Source organism: Lolium perenne, chromosome 6 (assembly GCF_019359855.2).
Source record: "Lolium perenne isolate Kyuss_39 chromosome 6, Kyuss_2.0, whole genome shotgun sequence".
Classification (NCBI taxonomy): Eukaryota; Viridiplantae; Streptophyta; class Magnoliopsida; order Poales; family Poaceae; genus Lolium; species Lolium perenne.
The window spans coordinates 13,896,102-13,915,159 of NC_067249.2; the positions used below are offsets into that span (position 1 = coordinate 13,896,102).

The 19,058-nt window shown below is 43.2% G+C and overlaps 2 protein-coding genes across 2 annotated transcripts; one reads left to right on the forward strand and one right to left on the reverse strand.

Annotated features, from left to right (window-relative positions):
- The first annotated feature begins 10,704 nt into the window (after nucleotides 1–10,704).
- LOC127308815 (dehydrogenase/reductase SDR family member FEY) lies at nucleotides 10,705–13,981 on the forward strand. The gene is made up of 8 exons (XM_051339719.1): nucleotides 10,705–11,154; nucleotides 11,654–11,774; nucleotides 12,062–12,179; nucleotides 12,294–12,430; nucleotides 12,547–12,648; nucleotides 12,746–12,838; nucleotides 13,285–13,357; nucleotides 13,445–13,981. Exons 1-8 carry the CDS (start codon nucleotides 10,835–10,837, stop codon nucleotides 13,708–13,710), a joined length of 1,230 nt encoding a protein of 409 aa, XP_051195679.1. The 5' UTR covers nucleotides 10,705–10,834; the 3' UTR covers nucleotides 13,711–13,981.
- Nucleotides 13,982–15,597: 1,616 nt separating this feature from the next.
- Nucleotides 15,598–18,131, reverse strand: LOC127308814 (transcription factor ILR3). Its single transcript, XM_051339718.1, has 5 exons — nucleotides 17,893–18,131; nucleotides 17,205–17,267; nucleotides 16,687–16,767; nucleotides 16,393–16,588; nucleotides 15,598–16,184 (listed from the first exon to the last, which is right to left on the reverse strand). The coding sequence occupies exons 1-5, from the start codon at nucleotides 17,988–17,990 to the stop codon at nucleotides 15,891–15,893; spliced, it is 732 nt and encodes a 243-aa protein (XP_051195678.1). The 5' UTR covers nucleotides 17,991–18,131; the 3' UTR covers nucleotides 15,598–15,890.
- Nucleotides 18,132–19,058: the final 927 nt, after the last annotated feature.

Here is a 19,058-nt window from a genome sequence, read left to right on the forward strand (position 1 = left end):
AAAAACGCGAGTGAGAGGAACCTGGTGCGAGTTTTTTCGGGAGAGAGAAGAGAATGGGAGGAAGAGATGATGAAGTGGGGCAAAGGGGGACCCACACGCCAGGGTGGCGCGCCCCCCTTGCTGGCCGCGCCGGCCTGTGGGGTGCCACCCTGGGGTGCCCCACTGGTCATCCCCAGGTGCGCCCAGGTGCCTCGTCGAAACATAGGACCAACGGTATAATTTTTGTGGATTTTTGAAAACTTTGAAAAATGCACATTTCTGGGTATTAAGTTTATCATTACTGGCCAGGAAATTTTTTGAAATCTCTAACTAACTAAGGAACTTTACAAAACAAAAGTGCTACAACAAGTAGAACAAGTGGAGGAAGAAAGAGATGTTGTTTACCTCCTCTATGCATATAAAAAGTATTTGTTAACAAGGTTGATCAAGTCTTGCCACCAAATAAATTTTACATAGCATAAGAAGAAATAAACCTCAAATCAATCATGTTACCTTGAATTGTATTGATATGGATCCAATCAAAAGAGTTTGATATTCTTCTTTAGGCTCATATATAGGACAATCAATGGTTCCCACTTTGATAATTCTCACATTAGAAATTGTATTAACTCCACATACTTTCTCAATCCTCTTGGGAAAATAAACGGTATGCTCCTTGTCATCAACATTGAAAGTAACTTTTCCTTTATTGCAATCAATAACAGCCCCTGCGGTGTTAAGAAAAGGTCTCCCAAGAATAATAGACATATTATCATCTTCATGCATTTCCAACACAACAAAATCAGTTAATATCAAGCAGTTATTAGTAACTTGAACAGGAACATCCTCACATATACCAACAGGAATAGCAGTAGATTTATCAGCCATTTGCAAAGATATATCAGTCGGTATCAACTTATCTAAATAAAGTCTCTTATAAAGAGAGAAAGGCATAACACTAACACCCGCTCCCAAATCACATAGAGCAGTTCTAACATAATTATTCTTAATAGAACAAGGAATAGTCGGTATACCTGGGTCGCCAAGCTTCTTTGGAACCTTACCATTAAAAGAGTAATTAGCAAGCATAGTGGAAATCTCCTCATTAGGAATTTTCCTTTTGTTAGACACAATATATTTCATATACTTTGAATAAGGAGGCAATTTAATAGCATCAGTTAAAGGGATTTGCAAGAATAAAGGTTTCATCCAATCACAAAATTTATTATAGTGTTCTTCTTCCTTTGATTTTAATTTCTTAGCAGGAAAAGGCATTTGCTTTTGCACCTAAGGTTCCCTTTCATTACCATGTTTCTTAGCAATAAAATCTTCTTTAGTATACTTCTTATTTTTAGCATGCTTTTCAGGTTCTTCTTCAACCTCTTCTTTATCAGAAACATCATTCTTATCATTATCTTTATCATGTTCATTACCACTTTCAGTTTCAGCATCAGAAATAGAAATACTATTAGGATCATTAACAGGCTCAGAGGATTCCACAACAGTTTTATGTTTCTTTTTCTTTTTCTTAGATGGAGCACTAGTTTCAGTTTGTTGAGAATCTTGTTCAATTCTTTTGGGATGCCCTTCAGGATATAGAGGATCCTGGGTAGAGACACCACCTCTAGTTGTTACTTCATAAGCATGTTTTTCTTTAGAATTATTTTTTAATAAGTCATTTTGCACTTTAGTAAGTTGATCAATTTGAGTTTGAACCATTTGAAAATGTTTAACAAGCATCTTAACATCATTGGAGGTTCTCTCTACAATACCATGCAATTCACCAATAGCTCGAGAATTTTCCATTAAGTGATTCTCTACTCTCATATTAAAATTTTCTTGCTTAACAATATAATTATCAAACTCATCTAAGAATTGCGCAGGAGGTTTTGAATACGGAATATCTTCCCTAGTAAAGCGCTGAAGGGAGTTTACCTCAATCATGGATGAAGGGGGAATTATCTCACATATATCTTCTATGGGAGGTAGATTCTTCACATCTTCAGATTTAATACCTTTCTCCTTGAGAGACTTCTTGGCTTCCCTCATATCTTCATCATTCAATTTAATTAAACTCCTCTTCTTCAATATTGGCGTTGGAATCGGTTCAGGCGTAGTCCAATCATCTTGATTCCGGCCTATTTTAGCCAATAATTCTTCAGCTTCGTCTGGAGTTCTTTTCCTGAAAACACAACCAGCACAACTATCCAAATATGCCCTAGACTCAATGGTTAGTCCACTATAAAATATATCAAGTAGATCATTCTTTTCTAAATCATGTCCAGGTCGAGTTCTGATAAGATAACAAAATCTTGCCCAAGTCTCAGGCAATTTCTCTTCATCTCCCTGGTCAAATCTATAAATTTTCTGTAAAGCAACATGTTGAGCACTAGCAGGAAAGTATTTTCGAAAGAAAACATCACGCAAATCAGTTGGACTTTTCATAGAACCAGGAGGCAAATTATTATACCAAGTTTTAGCATCATCCTTTAATGAGAAAGGAAAAATTTTAGCGACAAAATAAGTACGCATCTTGACATCATCAGAAAACAAGCTACTCATAGAAGAAAGTTCAATCATGTGTTCTACAACACTTTCTTTTTCAGTACCACAAAAGGGTGCTTTCTCTACAATAGCTATATGAGATAGATCAAGAGAAAAATCATAATCTTTATCCTTAATGCATATAGGAGATGTGGCAAATTTATGATCAGGAGATAACTTATGTCTAACAGTATATTGTGTGAGAAACTTTTTAATTTTACTTGCATCAGCAGTAGCATTGCATCTATTAATAAAATCATCATTAAGCTTCACATAATCTTCATCAGGATCATCACTAGAATAATCAAGTTCAGGTGAATTAACAGGTGTAGTAGCATTAGGAGTTTCAGTATTTTCAATTTGTCTAGACCTAGCAATTGTAGCATCTAGAAAAGATCCAAATGAACCACTATCATCAAGCACAGCAGAAACATTATCAATATTATGAGAGTTTTCAGATTCAGCAGAAGTACCAGCAAATGAAGCTTGTGGCGGTGAAACAAGTCGACTTATCACAGATGGTGAATCAAGAGTAGCAGAGGTACTCAGAGTTGTACCTTTTCTTGTAGTGGATGGTAATATGGCGACTTTAGGATCGTGAGGTTTACCCATGATGGAGAATTTGCAGCGAACAATATCAATCCAAGTGAACTTCCAAATAAAGCTATGCTCCCCGGCAACGGCGCCAGAAAACAGTCTTGATGACCCACAAGTATAGGGGATCGCAGCAGTCTTCGTGGGTAGTAAAACCCAATTTATTAATTCGACACAAGGGGAGACAAAGAATACTTGAAAGCCTTAACAACGGAGTTGTCAATTCAGCTGCACCTGGAAACAGACATGCTCGCAAGAGTTTATCAGTAGTAACAGTTTTATAGCGATATGATAGTGAAATAACAGAGAGTAACGAGAGACAAGCGATAGTGATTATAGTAAACAGCAGGATTAAAATAATGTAGGCACGGGGACGGATAACGGGCGTTGCATGGATGAGAGAAACTCATGTAACAATCAAGCAGGGCATTTGCAGATAATAATAAAATGGTGTCTAAGTACAAAGCAATCAATAGGCATGTGTTCCAATTATAGTCGTACGTGCTCGCAATGAGCAACTTGCATAACATCTTTTGTCCTACCAGCCGGTGGCAGCCGGGCCTCAAGGGAATCTACTGGATATTAAGGTACTCCTTTTAATAGAGTACCGGAGCAAAGCATTAACACTCCGTGAACACATGTGATCCTCACATCACTACCATCCCCTCCGGTTGTCCCGATTTCTGTCACTTCGGGGCCATTGGTTCCGGACAGCGACATGTGTATACAACTTGCAGGTAAGACCATAAACAATGAATATCATGATGAAGTAATAACATGTTCAGATCTGAGATCATGGCACTCGGGCCCTAGTGACAAGCATTAAGCATAACAAGTTGCAACAATATCATCAAAGTACCAATTACGGACACTAGGCACTATGCCCTAACAATCTTATACTATTACATGACCAATCTCATCCAATCCCTACCATCCCCTTCAGCCTACAGCGGGGGAATTACTCACACATGGATGGGGGAAACATGGCTGGTCGATGGAGAGGCGTCGGTGGTGATGGTGGCGATGATCTCCTCCAATTCCTCGTCCCGGCGGAGTGCCAGAACGGAGACTTCTGGCTCCCGAGACGGAGTTTCGCGATGTGGCGGCGTTCTGGAGGGTTTCTGGCGACTTCGACTTCCCTCTGTGCGTTTTTAGGTCGAAGACAATAAGTAGTCCGAAAGAGGGCGTCGGGGGCCAGCCGAGGCCGCCACACACTAGGGCCGCGCGGGCCCCTCCTGGGCCGCGCCGGCCTAGTGTGTGGGGCCCTCGTGCCCCCACCTGGCTTGCCCTTCTGGCTCCGTCAGTATTCTAGGAAAATAGGACCTTTCGCATAAATTCCGAGGATTTTCCTGAAAGTTGGATTTCTGCACAAAAACGAGACACCAGAACAGTTCTGCTGAAAACAGCGTTAGTCCGTGTTAGTTTTTTTTTTTTTTTCGAAATGGGGAAATGAACCCCGGCTTCTGCATCATGATGATGCACACGGCCTTTTATTAAAAAGTATGAGAGTACACAATTCAAACAACTCAGTCGTCGCCGAGAGTTGATACAAGAATCAACCAGCGAAAGAAAACAAAAAAGGAGGAACTACGCATCATTGTAGCCGTCTAGTGTGCCGCCAGCCAGCCTGGCACAAGATATCCTGAGCGACCATCTGGAGCCGTGTGCATCCAATAGCCATAGCATCCCGCTGTCCCTCCGGTGACAATAGAGCCCACAACTGGACCCAATGTGACACCATACGGATAACCTGCAAAAAGTGAAACGAAGCTTTTTTGTTAAAAATAATATCATTCCTTGTCCTCCAGATAGACCAACATAAGGCAGAAACCCCAATACGGATGAAAGCCTTTGATTGCCTATCAACTCCATTTAGCCAATTACCAAACATATTAGTAATATTGGTCGGAGGTGGGAGAGCAAAAGTAAAAGTAATCGTACGCCACAGAATTTTCGCTAAAGGACAAGTGATGAACAAATGCTCTATAGTCTCCTGTTCACCACAAAAAACACATTTTGTACAGCCATTCCATCTTCTTTTGACTAAATTATCTTTAGTAAGTAAAACTTTATTGCTTAAGAACCACATAAATATTTTTATCTTTAAAGGAACTTTAACTTTCCAAAGGTATTTTCTCAAAAAAGGGGTATGGTCATTCATAAGATCCTCATACATAGATTTCACTGAAAACACGCCATTCGTTGTCAATTTCCAGACAAACTGATCCTTCTCATCAGATATATTAATCCTCATAAGTCGTCGGCATAACTGCAACCATAAAGACCATTTGTTTCCCACCAACAACCTCCTAAAACTGATATTCAGAGGCGTTTGGGCTAACACATGGGCTACTGTTACATTCTTGTGATGCACAATATTATATAAGGATGGATATTGTTGTGCTAATGGAGTATTACCTAACCAGGTATCTTCCCAGAAACGGGTATTGGTACCATTACCAATTTTCAAAAAACCCCTTCTAAAAAAATCGTCTTTAACCTTCATCAATCCCTTCCAAAAGGGAGAGTCTGTTGGTTTGGCCTGTACCCCGGATAAGGTCTTTTGTTTGAGATATTTATTCTGCAGCAACTCCTGCCACACCCCATCCTCATTAAGAAGTTTATAAAGCCACTTACTCAATAAACATCTATTTTTTAATTCAAGGACCTCAATACCAAGACCCCCTTGATCTTTGGGTCTACAGACAATATTCCACTTGGTGAGCCTATATTTCCTTTTATTTTCCTCGGATTGCCAGAAGAAGCGAGACCTATAAAAGTCCAATCTTTTCCTTACCCCAACGGGTATTTCTAGAAAAGATAGCATGAACATCGGTAAGCTTGTTAAAACCGAATTGATTAGGACAAGTCTGTCCCCGTAGGACAGTAACTTGCCTTTCCAGCAACCCAATTTGCTCTCAAATCGGGTCTCCACTGGATACCAATCAGAAATTCTAAGCTTTCTAAAGTGTATAGGAATACCTAAGTATTTAAAGGGAAGGGAACCAGTGTCACATCCAAAGATCTGTTTATACTGGTTTACCTCCTCATTTGCCTTTCCAAAACAAAAAATCTCGCTCTTGTGGAAATTAATTTTAAGCCCAGATAGTTCTTCGAAAAGACAAAGAATTAGTTTCATATTCACTGCTTTCTGGAGATCATGTTCCAAGAAAAGAATAGTGTCATCAGCATATTGTAGGATAGAGATCCCCCCTTCAACAAGGTGAGGAATAAGCCCCCCTACTTGATCATCACTTTTCGCTCTCTCAATTAAGATAGCAAGCATGTCCACCACAATATTAAAGAGAATAGGTGACAAAGGATCACCTTGTCTCAAACCTTTTTTTGTTTGGAAATAATGACCAATGTCATCATTTACCTTTACTCCTACACTACCCCCTTGAATATATTGACTGATCATCCTACACCATTCAGGAGCAAACCCCTTCATCCTCAAAGTCTGTTGTAAGAATGACCATTTCACTTTATCATATGCCTTTTCGAAGTCAATCTTAAATAAAACCCCATCTAGCTTCTTAGTATGTAACTCATGAATAGTCTCATGAAGAATGACCACCCCCTCTAATATATTCCTTCCCGGCATAAAAGCGGATTGTGTTGGTCTTATGACTCTTTGTGCCATTCCCGAAATACGATTTGTACCGGCCTTGGTAAAAATTTTAAAACACACATTTAGTAGGCAAATAGGTCGATATTGTTGTATTTGCACCGCATCCTCTTTCTTGGGTAGTAAAGTAATAACACCGAAATTCAATTTGTATAGAGGCAAATCCCCAATACAGAATTGATTGAACAGTGCCATCAAATCATCTTTTATTACTTCCCAAAATTTCTGATAAAACTCTGCCGGGAAACCATCAGGCCCCGGAGCTTTATTAGATTCCATTTGAAAAAGTGCGTTATGAACTTCTTCCTCAGAAAAAGAAGCTGTCAAGATCGCATTCTCAACAGTCGATATCTGAGGAATGTCCTGCACCCCTTCCTCTATCAAAGAGATGTTGTTGGATGTCGGTGCCCCAAATAGTTTTTTATAAAACTCAGTAATGTACACTTTCAAATTGTCTTCCCCAACAATAGTTCCTTCCTGTTGTTCCAATTGGAAAATTTTCTTTCTTCTATGTTTTCCATTTGCAATCAAATGGAAATATTTCGTATTACTCCCCCCTTCTTGGATATGTTTAACTTTAGCTCTCTGCGCCCATTTAGACTCTTCCTCTCTTCGTAAATTATTTAGCTTAGCATTTGCATCTTTTAGTAATTCTCTCTCTACCACTGATAAAACGTGCTTTTCAGCCTTCAAATCTAACCCATCAATAATACCTATTAACCTATCTCTTTCTTTTTTATATTGCCCACTTTGGTTCTTTGCCCAACCTTTAAGAAATTTTCTGATATGTCTTAATTTATTCAACCATACATCCATTGGATTCATCCCCACTAAAACGGATTTCCACTCCTTTTCAATCATTTGAAAGAACCCATCTTGTCGCAACCAATGCAACTCGAAAGAGAACTTTGGCTTATTACCCAAGTGTGCTTTCACCCCTGAGTCAATAAGAATCGGAGTATGGTCCGAATCCGCTCTTGTCAGCGCCCGCACAGTGACAAGAGGGAATTTTTGTTCCCAAGTGATGGAAGCGAGCACTCTGTCAAGCTTCTCATAAGTTGGTACTTCCCGACGACTTGCCCACGTAAACTGTCTTCCCGAAAGAGCAATTTCGCGCAAGTTTAAATGTTCAATAATGGCATTAAAAACAAACGGCCAACGAGCTTTAAAATTATTATTATTTTTTTCCTCACGCTTTCGAATAATGTTGAAATCACCACCTACCAACATAGGTAATGTTTCAGTCTCACAAATTCTGACCAGTTCCACTAAAAATTCAGCCTTGTGTGCATCTTGGGCAGCCCCATAGACAGGTACAAGGATCCATTCGAAACCATCCCTTTTACACTTAATATGCAGCTTAACACAAAAATCTCCAGTACTCACCTTGAGCACCTCGAGTGTGTCCGAATTAATTCCAACCAAAATACCTCCTGATCGACCGTGCGGTGGTAAACAAAACCAGGAATAGCAATACCCCGCAGCCAATTGATTTAAAAAAGGAATAGAGAAATTAGAGGCAAAATACACAAATTAGAGGCAAAACAATAGCAAAAGTGTTCGGGAAAGTAGATACGTTTTGGACGTATCAGCAACATACAACATTAACTACATCTAGGTGTTTATTTCAGACTCTTTTTAGATCTTCATAATGCTGTTTTTGAATTTTTCAAAAAAATGACTCCATGCAGCCCGAGCTCCATTTTTCACACCCGTTATTCTCTTTTCTACTTAATTGCATTGTCTACTTAACTACAGTGTCAAATCAGAAAAGAAACTAGTAGCATCGAGCATTAGAGCTTCTCCAGCCGTCTCCCCGACGAGGCCCACAGGACGCCTTTTTTTTCATCCGGATGGACGAAAACGGCCCAGTCTCGCCCCTGGCTCCTCGCTTTCGTCCGGATTAGGCTTTTCATCCGTCCGGAGAGCCCAGTCCATCCCCCCCCCCCCCCCCCCCCGGGGAGCGCTCGGGGACTCCGAACGAGAAAAACGGGGACGGGCCCGCTCTGTCGGCGAGAGAACAGACGAACCCCACCACTTTGTCGATGCAAATCCCTCCTCCCCTCCTATTGCTCTCTCGCCGCCGGCACCACCCCTCGCCAATCCGCCGGCGGGTTTCCTCAACTCCACCGTTCCTCCACCCAGCAGCCTATATTCCGCCGCCCGTCGTGCCCTCTGCCTATTTTTCCGCCGCCGGGAAGCTCCCTCGCGTCGCTCCTCGTCGACACACCCGGCAGGTGTTCATCCAATTGCCTGGCCGGACATGGACTCTGACGAGGAGGAGGAACAGATGTTCGCCGAGCTTCTTGAAGAAGAAACGGCAGCCGCCGCCCAAGACGAGGAGCACCTGCTGATCCTCTCTTGCCTATCCGGCTTGTACGCCGAGTCTGTCATTGGTCGCCATGGTGGATCGGCACCAGGTCGCCAGAAGTGCAAGCCGAGGCATCGAATGGAGGATTAGTGCATGCTCTACGCCGACTACTTCGCCGACGATCCATTGCACGGTAAGGCTGTTTTTAGGCATCGTTTCAGGATGAGCCGGAAGCTCTTCCTGAAAATTGCGTATGCACTTCGAGAGTACGACTCCTATTTCAGATGCAAGTTGGATTGCACCGGCATGGCAGGTTTTCCACCCTCCAAAAGTGCACGGTGGCTATGCGGATGCTGGCATATGGAGCTCCTGGTGATTCTACCGATGACTATCTTCGGATGGCGGAGTCCATCGCCCTTGATTGTTTCTACCGGTTCTGCAGGGCGGTGATAGCGGTGTTCGGGGACCTCTACTTGAGGTCACCGACTGTCGAAGACACTGCTAAGATCCTCGCTGTCAATGAAGCTCGAGGATTTCCAGGGATGCTTGGAAGTATTGACTGCATGCATTGGAAATGGAAGAACTGTCCGTTTGCCTGGCAGGAAATGTACAAGGGTCACAAAAAAGGCTGCACTGTGATACTTGAGGCAGTGGCTATCCATGATCTCTGGACTTGGCACTCCTTCTTTGGTATGCCGGGATCCAACAACGACATCAACGTTTTGCAGTGCTCGCCGGTCTTCTCCAAGCTTGTTGAGGGTCATGCTCCCCCGGTTAACTTTGTGATCAATGGCCGGCAGTACAACAAGGGATACTATCTTGCAGACGGTATCTATTCAAAGTGGCCAACATTTCTGCAGACTATCTCAAGCCACGTCCTCCCGAAGGAGCATCAGTTTGCAAAGGAACAAGAAGCTTGCCGAAAGGACGTCGAGCGTGCATTTGGTGTCCTCCAGCAGAGATTTGCTGTAGTCCGGTTCCCCGCTTTGACTTGGTCCAAAGATCAGATGTAGGAGGTGATGAACTGTTGTGTGTGCTTACATAACATGATTATCGAGGATGAGCGGAAGCATCCGGTCCCTCCGAACGAACAAGCTGCACCAGATGACAGAGATGGTCCTCTTCAACAACCTAACCACCAGGTGCCGGCATCGTGGGCTGCGTTCATCGCTATGCGTCAGGAGATTCGAGACTCCACAATGCATCAACAGCTGCAGGATGATCTGGTGGAACACATATGGACGCTTCGAGGCAACACCAACTAGTTTCCATTTGATTTGTTTGAAAACTTGTCTTGTTTTGTTGAATTGTAACTTTTTTTGTGAAAATAAGCCAAATGTTAGTAAAACTGGTCAAATTCGCCTGAATTATGCATGAAATTTGGTATCCAAGGACTTTTTTTCTCTAAAAAACGCCGAACCCCAGATGTCTACCGAGGAGACGGCTAGAACTTCGACGCTTCCCAAACCAAACTTTCGTCCAATCTAACGCTAAATAGCGCCAGATTTCAGCCCGGGAGCCCAAGGGCTGGAGATGCTCTTATGAGTCGTGATGTACCAAATACGGTCTCCAACGATCATCACTAATCAAAGAGTACGAAGTTTGGTCTCAACTCGTACTATAATAATAGTGACAGATTTGAAAGCGAATCGTCCAAACTCCAAAGGGAAGAGACAGAGGCCACAGCTGCTGCCAGTCCACTAGAGTACAGATCTCCAGCGCGCACGCACCTCTGCCGCCTGTCGCTCTTCCACCAAGGAAAGATTCCCTCCTCCGACATGGCCGGCGACCTGCGCCAGCGTCGCGCCGCGGTGGACGCCAACGGGGAGGAGGAGGAGCGTGCCAAGGCGGGCACCTCGTCCGGCGGCGGCGGCGGCGGGGTCGAGGAGGCGAAGGCGGCGGAGCGTGGGAGCGGGGGCAGGAAGGAGGCGCTGGGGTGGCTGGAGTGGAGCCGCGGGTGGCTCGCCACCGTGGGGGAGTTCTTCTTCCAGCGGATCGCCGCCAGCCACCTCGCCAACCCGCTCGAGCTGCCCCCGCTCGACGGCGTCTCCATCATCGTCACCGGCGCCACCAGCGGCATCGGCCTCGAGATCGCAAGGTGTCTTCTTTCGCCTGCCCACAACTCTATAGATGGGATCTCCTAACTGTATTAAGCCAATTCGCTCCGGAATTGCTGCTTGGCCTTAGGTCTAGTTTCTGAATTCCAGCTAGCAACATGTGTAACTGTATTCCAGCTATACACTGACAAAATACATTGTTAGGCCGTGCTAATACATGAGAGCAAATACTTCACAAATCTGACTGTGCCGTACTAGTCAAATTGTTACCTGGTTTCACTCATTTGAGGCAAAACTATGCTGGTCTCTTTCTTTGTTCACAAGTCACCATCTTGCATATCTGGGGGAGATCTTAGTCTTCTAGTTGTTCTCTATTTCACTGCTATGGGGATTTTGCATGGAGTCATGTGATATTTGCGTCCCATCCTACACTGCACAAAGCATTATGATTTTGGAAAATGTGCAACGCTCCAAATAAGAGGCTGATATCTTGCTGTGAAACTAATATTGAGTATGTCTTTGGCCTCATGATCAAACCAGACAACTCGCACAAGCAGGGGCCCATGTTGTGATGGCAGTTAGGAGACCCAAGACGGCACATGAGCTCATCCAGAAATGGCAGAATGAAAAATCAGAATGTTCCATGCCACTTAACGTTGAGGTAATTGTGAAGAATGTACACACTAACTACATTGCTACAGGTCCTGGTTGATGAATGGATGGATTTGAGTGTGTGTTGCTCTTCCTCATTTGATATATAGACATAGGTCTAGAGTTTCTGATTTTTGTTGGTTCTTGTTGTCTTGTTGAGTTCCAAGTCAATAGTATGTAGTGTGTTTTATGTAGATTTATTCACATTGAGGACGGAAGGAAATATGTTGCAATTGATTGTTGAAGTGTGATTTAACTGCAGACTATCTGACATTGTTTTTGAATATTCATCTGAAGGTAATGGAGCTGGATTTGATCTCCCTAGACTCAGTTGTAAAATTTGCTGAGGCTTGGAATGCTCGTATGGCACCCCTACATGTATTGATCAACAATGCTGGCATTTTCGCTATAGGAGGTGTGTATGGGACCTAATTATTTTGCTTTTAGCCTTTAAATTGATCCAACTTGCATGCTTCATAGCAAAGTAGATTATTTTATTGGAGATAACTGACCTTTCCCTTCCCTGTAGAGCCTCAGTGTTTTTCAAAGGATGGATATGAACAACATATGCACGTGAACCATCTTGCACCAGCTTTACTAGAAATGTTGCTTCTACCTTCCCTTATCAGAGGCTCTCCAAGCAGAATTATAAATGTCAATTCAGTCGTGAGTTTCCCATCATTACCAGTTCCTTCTACTAACAGTTTCAATCTTCAAGTCTATCGTAATGTCAACCTTCTCCGTACACTTGCAACATCTAACATGCTTGTGTTTGATTTCAGATGCACACACTAGGTTTTGTAGATGCTGAAGATATGAACCTTACATCTGGGAAGCACAAGTACAGAAGTTGGTTGGGATACTCAAATAGCAAGTTAGCACAGGTATGGTCCTGTTTCATTGCAAGTAGAATATCATTGTCTAAGATTTTATGCATCTTGTTTAATGTTACTTTGTTCTGAGTTCTCATCTCATACTCAGGTAAAATTTAGCAGCATATTTCATAAGAGAATTCCTGCAGAGGCTGGTGTCCATATTGTTTGCACCTCTCCTGGGATTGTCCACACAAATGTTGTGAGTGCCACCCCCACCCTCCTCCCCAATTTCATTCATTGTCAGTTTATCATGTCCTTTATTTTATTTTAGAAGGTGAAACTATGAAGTGTTCTTTTTACCTATTTACTGTTGTGTACTTGACTCTTTGCGTTTAGAGAAGAAAATGACATACATCGAAACCATCTGCATTGTAGAAATATAGGAAGGATTAGATAACATTATCAACTGAGCGGTTGAAACACAATGACAGATGAAAATTATCTCTCCAGTACAAAGGTGCATCTCAGAATATATGTTGTGAGAAAATTTGTCCAGATCTATTCCCAGTATCAAGTCTATTGTTCCTACCAGATAATTCCTATTGATCATTCTGATGGACCATGATACATTTATAAACTCACTCTGCTCTCCCTATGTTTGTTTACTCCCTGGATATTAACTTAATCACCCATGGCATGACACAGGCGCGGGACCTCCCTAAGATTCTTGTAGCTGGATATGGTCTCATTCCCTACTTCATATTTGATGCTCAAGAAGGTGAGTCCCTGAATCTTTTGCATATTGCCTTCTGTCAGTTAACAATGTCTGCATCTCCTAATATACTTCATCTCCGATGTAACGCAGGATCAAGAAGTACATTGTTTGCAGCATCTGACCCCCAAGTTCCAGAATACTGCGAGACATTGAAGTCCGAAGACTGGCCTGTCTGTGCATGCATTAACTATGACTGCAATCCAGTGAATGCCTCGGAAGAAGCACACAACCTCGATACATCACACCTTGTCTGGGAAAAGACGCTTGAGATGATCGGCCTCCCATCCGATGCTCTGGAGAAGCTCATCGCGGGTGAACCGGTTCAGTGCCGTTACGGAGCAGAGAAGTCGGAATAGGGAGGATATGTACTGTCATATAAATAATAGGATGGATATCTCAAAATGCATGATCAGCCTAATCCAATTCATTTTTAGTTTCTAGTCCAGTGGTGGGTCTAATTAAGACTGCAATATGCCCGAACTTGTTCCTATGCATCTGTGTGCTTGTTACAGGTAACAGAAGCACCGTTTGTGGCAAAAGAATTGTAGAGTTTTGTGATGTAAAAATATTTTGGTGGCCATTATAGTACTGTCTGAGCATCTATAATATCTATAAAGTTCACCCCCACTATGGTGCATTAAATGTTTGCAGGCTGAAATCTCATGCAACGACATCACCTCAATAGTTTCTTGCCGTCAGATTTCAAATATACAGTCGTTGGTGATCTGTCTTAGCGCTTCCAGTTCTCATCTTATGTTGTCTCCTGTATCTGTCGAGAAATATGAAACGTTTCCCTCGGGTGGTTCTACTTCACCTTCCACCGTAAAGAGAAGGGGAAGCGATGCTGCAGCCCACAGTTAAAAGGAAGAGGAAGCGATGACGTAAAAGGCAATGGGCGAGCCTACGAGTACTTCACTCGTTTTTTCCTCTCCACTTCCGTGTCTTCCAGTTGTTCCTAGCGCATCTGGCTGTGTGTGTGCCGGTGCTGCCTCCTCCTGTAATGGTGCACAAGCTGCCGCTTTATCAATTGCTATGTCGAGGAAGCATGTGTTGTGTTCTCTAGCGCCTTGGTTCCTCTCTGATGGATTGAAATCTGTAGCTGATCGTAAATTCCATCTGGTTTCGGACAGGAAGTAATCGCTGCCACCCCTTTCACTTTTAGACTCATATCCTATATTCCTGTCGCATGATGTCTTTCTATATTCCTCATCTACCATTCTCATGGTATGCTCCCCAAATCCCTCTTATCTTAATTAATCAGGTTTGACTGTTTTTTTAATGTCAATGTTACTATGTTCACACCAGATTAGGTGCTCAACGGAGCTTGATTTTACTTTGATTTACAGGATTAGGTGGATTCATATAAAAGTTTCAGCATACCCGCCCACCTTCAAAAGTCAATTTCTACCAGCAGCGGCAACGATGTGCAGGTTGGTAATTTAACTGGATGTAATTAAGTGAGGTACTAATTATAGCTGGTCATATATATCATCAGTTCCTGCAATGTACACTAGACTATCAGTTTCCCAGTATCTAGCTTCTTGATATTTTCACCTCCACATTGCATATAACTCTTTCCTCAATCCTCTACCTTTAGGAACGTCAGCACCAGCCCGCAAGTCTGTACTTGCTTTTTTAATCAACTCACTATCTCATTGCGGACTATATGAAGGGTTTGAGCACCAAGCACTGGTAAATCATCCATGTCCGCTTGCATCTCCCGGCTTCCATTGTATCTAGCAGCGTAATGGAGATAGATTTCATTTTTTTTTTTGTACTTATTACTCACTGATAGTGAAACGGGAAGAAGGGATAAGATGAAGATATGATGGTACTCCACAAGATGAAGTTGTAAAGAATCTTCACATCAAGAATTATTTTCAATTATGTGCTCAAGAAGAGATACGCGTTGACAACCAAGACTTTAATAAAAAAGCAATACAAGGCAGCAATATGTTTGCACTTCATAACAACATATGCAACTGGACATTGTTAGCATAGAATGTTCATGCTACATGGTGCATACATGAAAGTCATCTCTAATTTCCACAGCAACATGCAGGGTATCAACTAGTTAATGAGAAATCTTTATGACAAATGTATATTTTCAAAGATCAGCTCTGAAGCCAAGGATAATGTGGCAATCAAATTTAGAACATAAACACATTATTATGCAAGTGCTCACATGCTCAACTCTATATAAACAAAAGAGGTATTGCCAAAGTCAACACTAAGACACCGTCTTAAGTACAAACTTAAGAAATAAATCAGTGCTCTTCCATACTTTTACAATTATACTCATACAAGAGACATGGGAGCAATGAAAGATTGGCCAAGCAAGAGGGTTAAGATCCAGATTAATTACAGGTATCACCCCTATACGGGACAAGGGACCCTAACTGAGCTGTCCGAAACAACAGCTATGCATACAAGAACGACAATCGCGAGTTTCCTTTCATCTCGAGGGATCTAACAAACGTCCTGACTTGCCAATGGGCGAGTGGCAGCGTCAGTCAGCATCCCACCTCCGTCGCACTTAGGCATTCGGTGGCCAAAGCTTTGGATCTTGGGTTGTGTCCACGGCGGTCGGGGGCAGCCAGTGCCACATTGCCATTCCAGGGAACGCAGCAGGCATTGGAGCGCCTTTGTTGGTTGGAACTTGGTAAGGTGGTGCAAATGGAGGAAATGCAGCGGGGTGGAACGCTGCTGGGTGAGGCATGTGAGGAATAAATCCTGTAGGAGCAACACTTGCTGCTTTGATTTGCTGTTCCAGCTTCTCTTTTTCAGCCTTCAGGCTCACCTTCTCATCTCGGAGCTCATTCTTCTCCACCTGGAAATTTATAGAGCCATTTGTACAAGAACAGATTTAGTAAAATCTATCATTCTCAGATGTGTGGGAAGTCAGGGAATTAATGAAAGATGAAAAATCTAGTATTTAATTGGTGGCCAGCCAATCTTGCACACTAATAAAACTGGGGACAGCTAAGAATGCATTAGAACTACTTGCTTGTTTAACTCGTGTTATGGGAACAAGTTACCTTAAGGTCCTTGATTGCCTCTCGTAGATTCTCATTTGATTCTTTAAGCTTTTCTGTCTCACCTCTGAGTTGTGTCAACATACGAGCTGCATCACTCAAGATACTTGCTTTATCCAACTTAGCTTGCTTGCTCGCTGAACATACTTCGGCAGACCCATGCTGGCCAGAATTCATAACAGCACATAATTCAAGAAACCTGCAATTAAAATAAGTGACAGATCATACTTCATACAGATAGGGAACACAGGAAGGGATGGTTTAACATTATGGGTACATATTGCAAGATGCCCATACCTATCATTCAGTTTATCCCTCCGCATTTTCTCACGGCAAGCTTTGGACTTTGGACCAGATGAAGATGGTTCATCTCTACCTCTGCACGAAATGAAATTTCTTAGTACTAAAAATTCTGGAATGGTGCTGACTAAGGAAATATATCAGGCAGGTCAATGCATAGTATGTTACAAACTGGAGTATGCCGACTGTGTCAATGGCACCATTGCCATGTGTAATGGGTTGCAATAGTGTTTAAATATAATGGAACAAAATTCTCTGCATTATGCCATCAGCCCACAATTCAGAACAACCAGTAATGAAACAATTTATATGCTCTCAAGTCTTAAGTGCATAATATCTTCAAATTGTACCACCAGAGACTGAACCTAGAGAGCATAGTCGGTATTAAACAAATAGCAAGGGTATGAAATGCCAAAATACAACTCAAAAAGAAACTTTTTCATAGTTAAGAAGAATGTAATTGAAGATAGTGCTTTAGCATATAGAAGAAGAAAACAGAATAGTAAGACTGGCACCTTTTACCCAAATTAGAATGCTCAAGACCGCATGCATCTCCACTTACATCCTCAATCCCAAGTCTGTCAAATAAACAGCAGTCAGGTACACGCACAAGAATATGAAAGGGCATTGTAGCCGCTCAAGGCAACGAAAGATTTTGCCGCTCATGTTTCAACAGCAGGTGCTAATAAACCAATATTTACTATCATATCTATGCACATCAACTCCCGTATACAGGCCGAGTGATGAGCCCTGCGACGGTATGCCACCTAACACTTAGCACAACGTCGTGCATTACTAAGTGAGGACACAAAAAATCACTGATCACGGTCGGCAGACTCGCCTAAAAGGCACTGACAATGCCGGCACTCAGATGTTCACTAATATCTTCAGATTTGCAGCAGGGGTTCACCAGTGGTTCACAGGTAGCAATCACACACTTGGAGACCCAGATTTCGCATCAACAAAAGCTACAGATCATATATTCCAAAATTCCAAGCCATGTAGCGCGCAGATGGAGGGGCTCGAACAACAAGAACAGCTACGCGTTCAACGCCGCCCGCCCGCGGATAATAAAGAAATCTACGGCGACAGCGACCCTCGAGACTACAAAATTTCCGTACACGAAATCACAAAAACTAATGCAATCTAGCGCAATACGCAGAGCTAGAAGACAGAATCGGTTCTTTGTTGCGGTGCCCGTACCCTCCGTCGCAGAAGGCGGCGAGGTCCTCTCCGTCATCGCCGGCGCCTCCGATGAGGAAATCTTCGACCGGATCTCCGCGGCCGCAGCCTTCCATCATCGCGGCGTCGGGGGATCCGACCCGCCTGCCCGAAGAATCCGCTGCCGGGGCTAGGGTTGGCTGGGGAGGCGGGCTAGAGGCTGGGGAGGGAGGGGAAGGGGAGGAGTGCGGATTTTGCAGATAGCACCCTGGATGCTCTCTAGTCGCCGAAGAGAAGGTCGTTTCTGGGATTGTGGGATCTTTGGAGGTGCTATCCGAGTAGCAAGTGAAGAAGAGGAACTGGTGGTGTAGGATGGATTGCGTGTGTGAGCCCCGTTGATGGTGATCATGTAGTTTGTTTTTCATGTTCCATGTGATCTATGTATTTTGGGCCCATTATCTTAGAAAATGTTTTAGGGTACAATGTTTTTTTCAAATGGAGCAACATGCCCACATCCATGCGATGCAGGCAGCTTCAATCGTATTATTAAAAATATGATTCTTACATCGAAATACATCATGGGTCACCAAATCAATTATCGAAATAAAACAAAAAATAAATCATATGCTCTGCACTATCGTGTTAATCTAAAACGCCAATTGAACTAGTTGTATATATCATGTGCAACCCTCTCGAGTCGGCTGCACCCAGCATCCAAATCCTCCTGGTGGCTAGGTGCCATTCATGGTGTTTGGCGGAGGTCTCCATGTCGTCGACCGGTCAAGGCATGCACGTCGAGAAGCAGGGACCGAGCGGGAGTGCTGCTGCGGGCGGCGGCGTCCTCGTGCAGGGCGAGCGCGGCGTCATTCCTGTGCTGCTGGGCGCGAGACGGCAGGCCCGACCCTGAGGGGGGTCGAGCGGGGCGGCCGCCCTGGGCCCCGAGATCAAAGGGGCCCGTTAGGTGTGACATATGTAGTAGCCAGTAGAGAAAGATTTCATGGGGCACCACCATTAGAGCAGGTCCAGATCTGTTTTCTCGTATGTTTCAGGTAGAAGAAGGATGAATCGTTACCTCCAGACTGCTCTCTAAGTGGACTGATAATTGGGCTTTACTTCCTTTGTTGCTTGAGCCTATTTTGCTTTGGGCCAACCTTTTCTCCTTTTACTTTTTCCTAAAAAAATATTAAGTTGGATGGGTGTCAACACCC